This window comes from Mycetomoellerius zeteki, unplaced genomic scaffold (genome assembly GCF_001594055.1).
Source record: "Mycetomoellerius zeteki isolate Tzet28-1 unplaced genomic scaffold, Tzet1.0 scaffold114, whole genome shotgun sequence".
NCBI classification, from domain to species: domain Eukaryota; kingdom Metazoa; phylum Arthropoda; class Insecta; order Hymenoptera; family Formicidae; genus Mycetomoellerius; species Mycetomoellerius zeteki.
Window position 1 is genome coordinate 2,426,842 of NW_017256062.1, and position 14,153 is coordinate 2,440,994.

Genomic DNA, 14,153 nt, shown 5'->3' on the forward strand with positions numbered 1-14,153 from the left:
TGGTCGTTCTCAGGCTTCTCTCTGGGTTTATATTTATATTCAAAATGTCATATTTGCAAAAATGTATTTTGTTTTTTGAACATATTATTTTGACTAGAAATAGAAGAAATATTCTTTCTTTGAAAATTATGCGAAAAAAAATGTGGGACAAGATTCGACAATTGCGCAGAATGCAGGAAATAATGTTTATGGAGTATGTGAGGATGTTTCCTATGCCTAACATGTTGGAAATGTATTTTAATATGATACACGTTGAAAAAAGCATATGGATGAAGCCGAGAAGCAATTATTTTTGGCATAAAGTAGTACTATGTACATATACAGATTCAGACTGGATAGAGAATTTCCGAATGTCTAAAAAAACTTTCAATGATTTGTGCTTTTTATTGCGACCTGCTTTGGAACCTAAGCCTCTTCTGTTAAAATCAAGAGAACCTTTATCAGTCGAAAAGCAAGTCGCTGTCGCTTTATATAAATTAGCAAATTATGCAGAATACAGTGTCGTGGGCAACATATTTGGAATTCATAAATCTACAGTAAAAAAATGTTTTTTTCGAGTTGTCAATGCTGTAAATAATTTGATGATGAAAGATTATCTCCAAATGCCAGATACATACGAAGCTTCAGAAATAGCAATGAATTTTGAAATAACATCGCACATTCCACAAATTATTGGATGTATCGACGATACGCACATACCTATATTGGCTCCTTCAGAAAGCTATCAAGATTTTGCTAATTGTAACGATTGGCCTTCATATGTTTTACAAGCAGTGATTGATGATAAATGCAGGTACATATTTACATCCAGTTTTATTAATAACAGTAAAATGATCGATAATCATTAATAAATGTATTATTTATAGATTGAGAAATATTTGTGTTTACCATCCTGGGAGTATCCATGATGCTACTGTATTAAAAGATTCAAGTTTGTATAGAAATTTAAAAAATATTATTCCACAGGTATGAATAAAGACTTAACAATTAATCATTATATAATAAATATAATATTTATACTTTGTCATTATGTAATATTATTGTATAATTTTGATTGCAGGGTACAAGAAATATTAATGATTTAGAGATACCTTACTTTATTGTTGGTGACTCTGCATATCCACTGTTGCCATGGTTATTAAAAGGCTACTCCGGTACTGTAACAATTGAACAAGAATTTTTTAATGTACATTTAAATTCTGCAAGAGTTTATGTAAAAATGGCATTTAGCCATCTGAAGGCACGTTGGAAAATACTCCTAAAAAGAATTAATACAAATCATGTATTCGTTCCAAATATTATAAGTTGTTGTTGTATTTTACAAAATTTTTTGGAATCTAAGAACGAAGAATTTTTTCAACAATGGCTGAATGATGTGCTCGAAGCTGAAATAATGTATCCACAACCTGTAAATGTTATTAATCAAGAATGTGATGACATCTCTGGGTCAACTATTCGAAAACATTTAACAGATTATTTATGTAATATTCCGTTATGTGAAATTCCGTTGCATGCAAGTGTTTTAAGAGATGATATTGTACAATAATTCACGATATTCAAGATAAGATAAAAAGATTTTTAGGTAAGAAACTTATGGCTTGGGTATCCCCCCGTCTTCATGAAGGGAACTCCAGGATCCTTTTGCCTTTTGAGGCCTTGCGCTCTTGATACTTCCTTCTTCGGAAAGGGGGAAGGGAATTCAATTTTGGCTTTACCGCGGTACCTCTGCTCCCAATCCTCGCTTCGGCATTCGCTCTCCGTCTCGCGGAAAAATATATGACATTAAATTAATCGATTCGTTTACAAATTTATAAAGTGATTAAAATCTTTTTGTTAAAATCTTTTAAAGCTGGTTCTACATTAGTCGCATCGCAGATCCGGGCTTATTTGATTAATTTTTTGACGATTTTAAGTTTACTATATTCATTGTACTACACCTACTACACCTATACTACACCCGGGCTTTGTTCGTTTTCGTAATGTATAAATCTATTGAATTACCAAATAATGACTTTTCCTAAATGAAAATAATAATGAAGATGTCTTGCCCAAATAATTTCTAATCGATTCCATTCATAAAACACATTAAATAAAATCGCTGTCTGCTAACTTGACGCATGATAAAATTTGTTAATTACAAGAAAAATACTATTTCCTAAATGTTTAAATGCTTTTCCCAAATTTCCCCAAACGATTCCCAAATTATATAGACATAAATAAATTAGAAATATTCAATTTGTCTGCTATCTTGTCAGTGATCACTCGCAACAGGATCGACGCGACAGGCGACGCTCGCGGCGGCACCGAAACGATCGATATGATCGCGTAAAGGTGCTGTCCCATGACAGTCGGATTTCGGAAAATGGAATCTCGGAAAAGTAATAAAGTAGGGATCAACCAATTAGAATTATTAGGATGCATTATTGTTCGTCTGTACATATACATTAAATACAAGATTATCGAATTTCTATACGTATAAAAAGAAATTCATTATTAATAAATAATTGTTCGAAAAATATTCATTAATATAAGTATTCATTTTTCCACTATATAAATATAATCATTTATATCGTTGGAGATAAAATTGTATGCTTGTCGGTCCAAAATTTGTGTGGCTGGGTTACCCATGAAGCGACTTTTTCGAAAAACAGACTGTTATTGTAACTTCAAACCTCTTTTAATTTAAAAGATTTTTTATCTTCTGTTATAGTAAAAATCTTATCTTCTGTTATAGTAAAAAATATATCGAAATTTTATTTTCTTGCAGATTCTTCTACTATATAATAATTATATTTTTTCATAAAATATTTTTAAAATAAATTTTATTTTTTTCACAATTTCGGATATATTGGTCCATGAGGAACCCAGCCACAAAACTTTCGAACCGACAAGCACACAATTTTATCTCCAACAATATAAGGTAAATGTCCCAGTAGCCGAACGTTTAAGCGTTAGATTCTCATAAATAATACGAGGGGCACTATTTATATTTTGAGCCTAATAATAAAAAAACAGTAATTTGTCATTGAAAATGATTTTATTGTTTTTGAGCAGACTTTATTGGTTTTGAAGCACCGCCATTGTATTTCTTAAGCATTTGTTTGCACCAATCGACACGAGCATCTTTTTGAGATTTTGTCAGATTATGTGGGATCCAACGAGAACAAATCTTTTTCACGGCTAAATGATCATGCAATATTTTATATATGCTGGTGGAACTAATGCCTAAGGTTGTCTCAATCTCACAGTATGTCACATGACGATCTTGCATTATTAGTTTTTGCACAGCATCAATGTTTTTTGACACAACAACTGATTTTGGACGACCTTCACGACTTTCGTCGGTGAGCGAACGGCGACCACGATTAAATTCGTTATACCAGCGTTTCACAGTGGCAAAGGACGGGGCTTTATCGCCAAAAGTGGAAGTAAGTTGATCGATGCACTCCTGTCTTGATAATCCACGTCGAAAGTCGTAATAAATCATTGCACGAAAATTTTCACGAGTTAATTCCATTTTTTCGCTGAGACACAATTTTCAAGTGACTGTAAACAATACAAATCGCGCTCAAATAACAAAACGTTCTGAAGGTTATGGTCAAAAATGTCAAACTTTCTAGTGGAAACGTCAGATGACACCTGACAACACTCAGTGTTGCCAAGGCTCAAAATATAAGTAGTGCCCCTCGTATAATTTATAATATCAAAAAGGTTTTTAATATAATTTTGTATTGATTTGAAAACACAAGACTCCCTTAAGCAAGGAAAAATTATTTGAACCCACTTATAACAATTACAAGTACCCAGATAGCACTTATATGGCACAGTAACCATACGTTGCAGAGTTGTGAGCTCTGAAACGTTACGCTGTGCACGCATATTACACTCATGTGAAACATCATGTGTTGAAATTCGTGAAGTCACATGAAACAAACCCTATAAACAACTCGTTAACCGCACATTGTCAGCACGACGTTAACTTTATATATAACTGACACACAGTTATGTTATAGCAGCATATTGACTGCGCAATGAATAATACAAATTCTGTCTTTTTAGAACAGCACGCCAAGCACACAATCCTGTTATGACGTGTAAAATTTTTGTTAGTCCTCATTCTTGGAACCCAATTATAGGAACTGATTTCATCATTATTGGCTGCATTCAACAGACTCAAGTGTTGTGTCTGCTGAACGTAGATATTTTATCAAAGAAAAAAAAAAGGAATCAAATTTTTGATTGAGAAGTCTCATCCTAATGCGCCTTTTATCCTACTCGATGTAATTTTTTAAATATGAGAAATTGAACTTCGCGATGTCCCTCTAGTGGCGATGTTGTGCATTGCTTGAAAATTGGACATATAGTATATTTTTCTGCACGAAACTAGTCACGCGTAAAAGCGCCGTGCAATTTCGAAGTTATAGCGCGCAGTTTTGTTTTAATGCTGATAATGCGATCGCGCATGGGAGAAATCTACGTGTGAGCTTCGAACGATCACATAGATTCGGCAAGAAACCTGACACGCGTAACAGCACCGTGCGTTTTTAAAGTTATAGTACGCAATTTTGGTTTAATGCTAGCACTGTCAAATAATTTGGAGCAGTAACTAAAATCTGACAACATTGACTTGTACAATACCAGTACGATATCTAAACTACTGGAAATCACAGCCTGTTCAGCTGTGATTTTTGAACGTTTAGCTATCTGGGTAGCTGAATCGTAGAGATCCCTCACAGTTTCTCCTGGAGCTGCGCAATCTTTGCATCCCGTTGCCACAACGTCACCGCAAATTCCTCTTTGTTGCTGCTCCGCGATCTCTGCTTTCGCTGTTGCATTGAATCTGCGTAATCGGTTCTCGTGCGTTGCTGTTATTTGCGCAGTTGTTGCAGCTCTCGTAATACAGCTTGAAGCGCCGTTGTTACAGGAGAGGTTTCCTATAAGGCGACCCGTAGAGCTGTCACTTCCGCCGTTTATTCCGATTCTCGCGGGATGATTTGTTGCGTCAACGTTCCCTCTGAATTCTCCATTTGAGCTCTCTTTCTCGTAATGATTGGCGAACGAATCATTACCCGATGCCGAGATTCTTTAAATCGGACGAGCCTCCAAAATGTTGCGTCCGTACGTCCGACCCTCAGAGGCGCTCTCGTAGACGCGTTCTTGCACTCACGGTTCGCGGGAATAAAGTACACGAATTACACGAAAATGGGCAACGCGATCTTTGATCTTCACAGGTATCGGCACGGCACGGGCAAAACAATATATATATATATATATACATTTGTTTCTTTACTTGTATACCTGTTTATTTGTATCAGTCTCATTAGATGAAGATGATGAATGTGATAACGAAGGAGATGGTGACAAATGGTACGGACACACATTTTGAGAAGCAGAAGTTGACGGGAATGTATGCACTGGAACTGAAGTTGGTGTAAACTGAGGATATTGCAAGTTGGTAGATTGCATTGTTTGTAATCCTTTCATAAAGGTCTCCAAAATTGAAGTTTGATGCTGGTATTCTTTTTCAATCATCTCCTTTTCCCACTTTCTTTGATTATCCAGTTGCGCATGTATTGCATCGTCAAACATGCGCATTTGTTCCTTCATAACTTTTTGTATTTCTTTGGCCTGTTTTTTCGCAAAAACTTCTGCAAATTTCTCCGCTAGCTTCATGTGTGTGTTGCGACCTAAAAATACACAAATAAACAATATTATTTTGTGTGAATTTATTTGGAAACAAATTATTAAAATTTATATTATGATGTACTTATTAGCATAAGATAAATAGATGTGTGCTTTAAATTTTTACTAGTGCTCGAAAACATCAGACGATTTGACAATTCGGACAGTTCGAATCTTAAGTTCGAACGTTAAATAGTTCGGACTGAATGTATGTTCGAACTATTTTAACCCACTTCAGAGCTGAAAGTTCGAAATTATTACATTTCGAACTCAGACATCACAGTCGTTTTCAGGATCATCCTGAATATGTCCAGGATGGCTCAGAATATTTATAGGACGATATCAGTAAATATAAGAATTTTATTTAACTGCTCTTTTGTTTCCAAGGGATACTACATTTGTTTACTGACCGAACTTCGAACATAACGAATTGATGTTTCATACTGATCACTGCTTAAGCTCAAACTGTTCGAACTGTCCGAAATATTCGAATTAGATGCTCATTTTTTTAAACTTTCAACTATTCAAATAGATCGAATATTCAACATGTTCAAATCTTTTGTCTGAGCCCTAGTTTTTACATAATGCAATATTTATAATGTTCTATTTTATATAACTTTTAATTTAATATTCATTTATAATTATTATTAATATTCATTTATAATTTTTTTTACAAAAGCTGTTTGTAATATTTCATAATACTGACCTGTTTTTCTTTTTTTAGGTGATGTAGTATCATTCACGATCTTTTCATTTTCCTTTATTTTATCTTCTAAATCAGCTTCTATATTATCTTCCACTTGAAGCATTTCTGGTTCAGTTAATTCTACAACTATGAGTGCATACATTGTTATTACTGTCATAAATATAAATAAGTAGTGAATAACAAACGGATTAATAAACATTATTCACATACTTTGAATATTATATAAATCTATGTTACGCGGCATGCTTAATCAGATTTAATAACATCCGTAAATTGGCCAATCATAGCTGTTCCTCAGAAGAATGGAATGACTGTGATTGATCAGTTTCATAACTATGGATGTTATTAAACCTGATTAAGAGTGCCGTGTAAATGTAGTCATTGGCCTAGTTTCCACCAAGGGTTCGAACCGGGTCAAAATGCAAGAACCAACCAACTACAGTTGAGTTTCCTTTTGTTACAATTGAATTACAGGGGAATGCTCGACTGTAGTTGGTTGTTCTTGTATTCTAACCTAGATCAAACCCTTGGTGAAAACTAGAAATTTGTTCGTGTCACATATTCTAATATGTTCCTACCATAGCTCCTATTCACTCCAACGTGCTTGGTAGAATTATGGCTCGTCTACAATACACATAATAAGCTTGGTTTAAGAAGTAAGAGTAAGAAATTGACCAATCACAGTCGAGTGTGAAAAGAATAATCGACCGTGATTAATCAATTTCTTACTCTTACTTCTTAAACCAAACTTATTTTGCATATTGTAGACGAGGCCTCAGAAGGAGCTATGGTAGGAGCATATTGGAGCATGTTGGAGCTTGCGACACGAACAAACCTTAGGCCATTGTCACTGAAATCAATACCGATATCTGTATTGGCTTGAACTGATGATCTTCCGCAATAAAGTTGTTCCATTTCATCGTAAAACACAAATGTCTGACGACTAACGCCACTTGTATTGTTGTTTCTTTTACATTTAAAATATATTTCCTTCAAATGTTTCAATTTTATTTTCATTTGTGCGCCACTTTTTATGAAACCCATCTCTTTCATACTAGGCTCCAATGAATTATAGATGTCTATATGTTTGTGGCGTTTCCCATCCATCATTTGTATTATTCTCTTTTCAATACAAAGGTTGAGAAAACATCTTGTTTCTGTTTTAGTCCAATTGGAACCTTTACATTTCCTTTTAGAGCTATTGAACAAAATATTTTCGAAACATGAAGTTAACGTGACTTTATTCTGACAAGTACTATTTGTAAATATTATTTTTATTAGCAAAGGCATTGGTACTTACGAACTTGAATTCTGTTGAGAATCGCTGCAAGACATTTTTTGCATCTTTTTTTTTAATACTTGTATCTTTGTAATACTGTAATCTTTGCACAAATCAACATTAACAATAAGTCTTTTCACATTTCGTCTAGAAGTAGGTAACAAATTGGTTTATCTAACGTAATAATTCAGCAAAATAGCAGTGAATCCTATCGAGAGTACCGAGCAAATGAAAAAGCTTTAAGGTTACGTCGCGTCGCGCGTTTGCATTTGCATCGAAGTTACAAAGAGGTTGTACCATATATGTAATATATTTTGCTAACGCAACCTCTTTTTGGGAGTGGGGGGTGTGCAAAGATAGCGAGATACAGAATAGTGGATTTCTCACTTCCACAGTGTACTCGAGTGTGGTGCGCATGCGCTGTAAACTATCTAAAGGTGCCATTACCCCGGATCTACAATAGGGTTTTAAGGGTGAAATCACACGGTGCGGAAAAAGACTGCGGAATAGAGAATGCGTCAATGGGTGCATTCAGCGGACTCAACAGTTGAGTGAGCGCTCGCTGTTATTGGTGTATTCTTTTAGATCATCCAATCATAATTTTAGATCTAGAAGAATACGTCAATAGCAGCGAACGCTCACTCAACTGTTGAGTCCGCTGAATGCAGCCAATGGCTGCGTTCAGCAGAACGTTTGTTTTGCAACTGTTGTAAGTTTCCTTCGCGCTAATTGGATCATACTTTTAGATCTAGAAGAATGGTCCTATCTCAGCAGACAATCATAAAACGGTTGCAAAACTGTTGAGTCTGCTGAACGCAGCCATTGAAGCAACCAATCAGCACTATTCCGAATAGCGCTGAATAGCGCTGAATAGCGCTGATTGGTTGCTTCAATGACGCATTCTCTATCCGCAGTCTTTTTCCGCACCGTGTGATTTCACCTTAAGCCTTATGCGGGGTCTACAATAGAAGTCGTAGCTGTCGTAGGGTCTTAAGTCGTAGAAAATTGACTAATCACAGTTGAATATGAGAAGACTAATCAACTGTGATTGGTCAATTTTCTACGACTTAAGACCCTACTACTTCTATTATAGACCCCGCATTAAGCCATAAGAAATGGGCGAATCACAATCGATTATTCCCCTCGGATTCGACTATAATTGGTCAGTTTCTTGTGGCTTAAGTCTTAAAACACCTATTGTAGATCCAGACTTACATGGGAGCGTCAAACGTCGAACATTGTGAGCTTACTATTCGCTAAAAACAGGTCACGTGATCAAAATTAACGAATAGCAAGCTCATGATACTCGACGCTCGACGTTGCCATAAAGGCAAGGTAAAGGTACCTTAAAGATACCATTAGGCCGGAATCAGACTACGCATTGAAGATTGAGATTGAAGATTGAAGATTGAAATTTGATGAGGGCAAAGGAATTTTAGCTCCTATTGTTTTGATTGATCAAATTTCAATCTTTCAAACTTCAATCTCAATCTTCAATGCATACTCTGATTCCGGCTTTAGACGATAGACGGGGGCATTCGGGTGATATTTACGAACGCAGCCTAAACGAATGCACCCCACTTGACCGTGTTTGATGAAAGACGCTAAGTCCGGCTAAGTTGGTTTGTTTGACTAAGTTGCGAATTGCAGAACTTGTTATTTGCGACAATTGCGACACGTATCACGATATGATATTTAAGAGATACGAAGAGAGATTTGAGGAGATTGACTAGGTATTTATAGTACCTATAAATATATTATACACATAATATTTACATTCGCTTGGCTTGTGTTTCGGCGGAGCGAAATTTTTGTGCCAACATGTCGACGTGAATTCAATGGACTTACTTCTCGCATTAAATTAAACTTTAAAGATTAGCATATTGCTAATCTGCGCTCGATCTTTTGCTTCACTCGCTGAAGTTTCATAGGCCTGATAGATTGTCGATTGTTTCTCAAGGTTGTTGTAAAAGATAAACGGGAAACGCGCAGCCTTTTTCCTCCCTCTCGGAGATGACAAAGCAACGCAAAAACGTGGGAGTGACAGCGAAAATTACGGAACCGTTGCTGACGGTGCCGGAGCCGAGAGTTTCTCAACGCATCGCACCAATATCTTCCGTGCCTGCTCAATCAAAATACATCAAGTTGCTGCGAGTCATAGAGCAACTAGGTCGCGATCTTAAACTTTGTTACACCGGCGATAACATTAACAAAACGTTGTCTAAGGTCGAACGCGACATCGCGAAGGCGTGCTGTCTAGTCCAACAATGCCGTGCCGAGGCTATGAAGAGTGCCAGGAAAGCATGCCAATAACACTATGTGCTTTCATAATGAATTATACAACTTCGTTTGCGTAGAAAACTCATATTTATGATGCAAACATATATTTTTAAAATAGTACTTATTGCATTGTGCAGAAGCTTGTATTATCAACAGTATTCATTCTATTTTGAAAATTGGTCCATATTTTAGATCCACTCAAAATTCTTGATAATATACACTTGATAACATGCTAAAATTGAAGGTTATAACTGTAATGTCCTTCTTTAAGCTATTCAGCTTTAAATATTTTTAAATCTTATCCTTTGTGGAAAAAACTTTGGTGATGTTTATATGAGAAAGAGGGGGACAAAATTAAATTTTGTCCCTCAGAACCTACCAAAGTGGATAATTAACTATTAGGTGCAGCTAGAAGCACGACTGCTCACTGAGCGCTCAATGAGAGCGCTCTTGTACTTGTTTGGTCTATATTTTTAACTCTAATGGAATATGCCAGTCAGATGTAAGAGCTTACTGAGTACTCAGTGAACGGTCGTGCTTCTGGATGTACCTATTGGGTGCATCCAGAAGCGCAGAACGCTCAGTGAGCTCTTGCATCTGATTGGCATATTTCATTAGAGCTAAAAATATAGACCAAACAGGTACAAGAGCTCAATGAGTGATCGTGCTTCTGGATGCACTCATTGTTACACGAAATCACATAGGATCTCTATTAGCTGAGTTAATGTCCTTGAATATCAAAAATTTACAAAATCTAAGGCCAATATTCATAGTCAGATCTTAGTCAGATCTTAGATCTTTCAAGACTGTCTTAAGTGATGTCTTAAAGCACTAATACAGCCCTCTGATTGGTTCGTGACATCTCAAGACTGAACTTAAAACGGTCTTGAATATAAGAACTGACTGTGAATACCAACTTAAGTACACTGTATGTTTGTATATTTAAGTAAATATTCCATGTATTTTCTACAAAAGTTTAAAGAACCATTACATAGCTCAATATAAAGCAATTGGTAATCAAATGAATGATTGTTCTGCTACCTCTTGCATATTATAAGGATTTTGAGTGGAAAGTATTATCCCATTGTGATAGAAACAAATTCATAGTCATTTTGTAATGTGTTGTTAGATAAAAAATAAGCTCAAGTAATTATAGATAATAATGGCAATGGATTTTATTGAAAACTAATGGAAGAATATTTCTATCACAAACATCTCAATTTGGCTAAATTTAATCAAATAGCTAAATAGCTACTAAACAACTTTCCTTTTTTAACAAAAATGAATAATAATATCGAAAGAATTAAATACTGCCAAAATGTAGCCCTGTATATAGTGATATTTTTTATTTATTTTAAGCTCTTGGTTTGTAATAGTAAATAATGTAATAGTAAATAATTCTATATGGATAATTTGTATAAAGAATTTGTTTTTCTTTTCTTAATAATATTTATTTATTAATTTAAAATAATATAATTTGTGGAAATAGTGATATATTTAAAGCCTTAACATGTGTATACAATTATAGTACAAATAATACAAATAGTACAAATATAGACACAAGATGCATATAAGGTCCTAAGATAAATATAAGAGAAATACCAAGTAAAAGAATGATACAAATGTGTTCCTATATTTAAATTTTGTGTAATACTATAATGAAATAAACATTTTTTTATTGAAAAAGAGAAAAGAGCTGTGTGTCCATTGCAACTCATATTTTTCTTTCAGTTTGTTTCATATTTATATTGGATATATTCTCATTTCTTTCTTTTTTACATCTTTTCGCTATATATTTATTTCACAATTAATGTGCTGTTTTCAATACTATCTTTTACATGCATACATTGATTATGATCAAGATTTATTGATTATAATTAAGAACATAATCGCTATCTTGTAAGTTTATTATATATATAATCCTAAAACCACAAATTCAAAAGTATTTATTAAATATTATTTGATGATGCATAACTCTAAATTATGTCGAAATTCCTTTTGTTCCAGATAATTGACTGAAAGAAATGGCAGAAGATGAGATACATATACGTACATTGGCTACATTCGATACAAAATTTCCAGCAGACACCGTCGAATGGTGTCCTGTAGAGCCATATCGAAATTTATTAACGTGTGGAACATATGAATTAAATAAAAATGAACCTAACACAAAGTCTACATATAGACAAGGGCAAATTTTATTGTTGCGTATAACAAATGGTGGAGAATTAGAATTGCTGCAACAAGTATGCACTTCAGCTATATTGGATATGAAATGGTTACATGTCATAGATATTGTAGAAACTCGAATATTACTCGCAGTTGTCGATTCCATGGGATACTTACAAATTTATCAACTAAAAAACGATGGAAAAAGAATAGAATTTATCACTAAATTAAAAGTCAATAATGAGGAGAATGTCATGGCGTTATCTCTTGATTGGTCCAGAAGAAACAGCCCTGCCTCTGATCCTATCATTAATACAAATATTCTTGTGAGCGACAGTGCAGGACAAATCTCTCGTTTTACGTGGGGTGAAGCAGGTGATCTGACGAAAGATTTTACATGGCCTGCGCACAAGTTCCATGCGTGGATTGTCGCCTTTGATTATTGCAATCCATTAATTTTTTATTCTGGTATGACGATATATGATTTATATGAAAATGAATCTATATAGATTTTCGGCACAAGCAATTTATTTTGGAATACAATTTAGCTACATTATATATTTTGCTTGATTTATAAATAACAATGTTTTTGCGGTTGGATGCATTAGTACGCTTTGGTGCATATCAAAGCCATATATACTGATTTAATCTAAGTGTAAAAGTGATATGCAAATATTTTGAATTGTAAAATACATGTTTTATCTAACAGCACAATAAAGTGTGCTGACGATTTCGTAACTCAACATGTTTCTGTATTTATATTAAACACATACTTTGATGTCAATTTGCGTACAGCTTTATTAATGCGCACTGACAACGCGCCTAGTCGAATTTATTATTTAGAATATTATAATTCAATTGGGAGAGTAAGAAAACTCGATTGATAAGTTTTTATAAATTAATTTATGGTAAATTTCAGGAGGCGATGACAATAGATTCCTATGTTTCGATAGCAGAACTGGATCTCATCCTGTAGTTGAAAATAAAAAGTATATTGCCGGTGTCACTAGCATCCATAGTAAAAAATTCTTACTCGCAACCGGAAGGTAAAAAAAATTTTCGGTAATCACTTTACATTCTTTCAAGAAAATAAAAGTTTAAGAGATCAAAGATCTCCATATTTAATTTGTCGTACGCGCGCGCGTGAATCTTACAAATTTTAAAATAAATTTCTTCTTTATTCATAGATTACTAAAAATAAAAAAATTTAATCTACACATATTTTATCTTCTATGGTTGCAAAATTTATTTTGGATAATTTATTTGATAAATTTTTCTTTAAACGATCAATATGCGCTTAAATATTTCAGTTACGATCAGAATGTAAGACTGTGGGATAAGAGAAATTTCGCGCGACCAATATCGACGATTTGTCTCGATGGTGGAGTTTGGCGTTTAAAATGGGATCCGTTTACTCATCAATACCTGCTTGCCGCCTGTATGCACAATGGTTTTAAGATCATTAATCATGATGTATTATCGTCTGTTGTTGTCAATTATAAAGAGCACAAAGGTTTATCGTATGGCTGTGACTGGTCATTCTTAAAACAATCGGATGTTTCGAATTTAAGCATATCTAATGGAGACACTTTGATGAGCACTTGTTCCTATGAAGATTGTCTCCTTAAAGTATCTGTAATTGATTTTTGGCCGGACAAACGTATTGACGAAAAAGATTACTAATATAAGATGAAGGATATTCCTAAATAAACGTTATAACAATTTTAGAAAAATAAAATAGATATGTTTCACAATTTATATATATGAATTATCTATTATTTATATAGAAACCAGCGATTTCTTAAAATATTTATTGAAGTAATTATAGAATGACAAATGGGAAAATGATTTGAAGACTTTATAGATTTTTCTTTTAATAAATTTAATAAACATCAATAATTTGATATTTATTAAATTTAATGCTATAATCTCTAAATTTATAAGGAGAACTTTGTCCAATAAGCTTTCATCTAATAAGCAATCTAATAATATCCAGAAAGTCTTGTTTTTTAAACAAAATAATCTTAGATTTATCTA

At 34.0% G+C, this 14,153-nt stretch overlaps 3 protein-coding genes across 5 annotated transcripts; 2 read left to right on the forward strand and 1 right to left on the reverse strand.

The window, feature by feature from the left end:
• Positions 1-2,449, forward strand: LOC108728574 (uncharacterized). Of its 2 annotated transcripts, XM_018457202.1 has the most exons (4): positions 1-793; positions 867-966; positions 1,061-1,154; positions 2,256-2,449. In XM_018457202.1, the coding sequence occupies exons 1-4, from the start codon at positions 45-47 to the stop codon at positions 2,327-2,329; spliced, it is 1,017 nt and encodes a 338-aa protein (XP_018312704.1). In that variant the 5' UTR covers positions 1-44; the 3' UTR covers positions 2,330-2,449. The 2 variants fall into 2 exon arrangements, with proteins under 2 accessions (XP_018312704.1, XP_018312695.1); XM_018457193.1 differs by lacking the exon at positions 2,256-2,449 and having other exon boundaries at positions 1,061-1,845.
• Positions 2,450-3,687: 1,238 nt separating this feature from the next.
• Positions 3,688-7,882, reverse strand: LOC108728520 (uncharacterized). The gene is made up of 4 exons (XM_018457099.1): positions 7,689-7,882; positions 7,252-7,586; positions 6,389-6,514; positions 3,688-5,687 (listed from the first exon to the last, which is right to left on the reverse strand). The coding sequence occupies exons 1-4, from the start codon at positions 7,730-7,732 to the stop codon at positions 5,287-5,289; spliced, it is 906 nt and encodes a 301-aa protein (XP_018312601.1). The 5' UTR covers positions 7,733-7,882; the 3' UTR covers positions 3,688-5,286.
• A 1,366-nt stretch (positions 7,883-9,248) lies between these two features.
• On the forward strand, positions 9,249-13,819 carry LOC108728474 (diphthine methyltransferase). 2 transcript variants are annotated; one of them, XM_018457037.1, is made up of 4 exons: positions 9,249-9,400; positions 11,955-12,584; positions 13,036-13,162; positions 13,427-13,819. In XM_018457037.1, exons 2-4 carry the CDS (start codon positions 11,972-11,974, stop codon positions 13,797-13,799), a joined length of 1,113 nt encoding a protein of 370 aa, XP_018312539.1. In that variant the 5' UTR covers positions 9,249-9,400; positions 11,955-11,971; the 3' UTR covers positions 13,800-13,819. The 2 variants fall into 2 exon arrangements, with proteins under 2 accessions (XP_018312539.1, XP_018312547.1); XM_018457045.1 differs by lacking the exon at positions 9,249-9,400 and adding an exon at positions 9,760-9,837.
• The last annotated feature ends 334 nt before the right edge of the window (positions 13,820-14,153 follow it).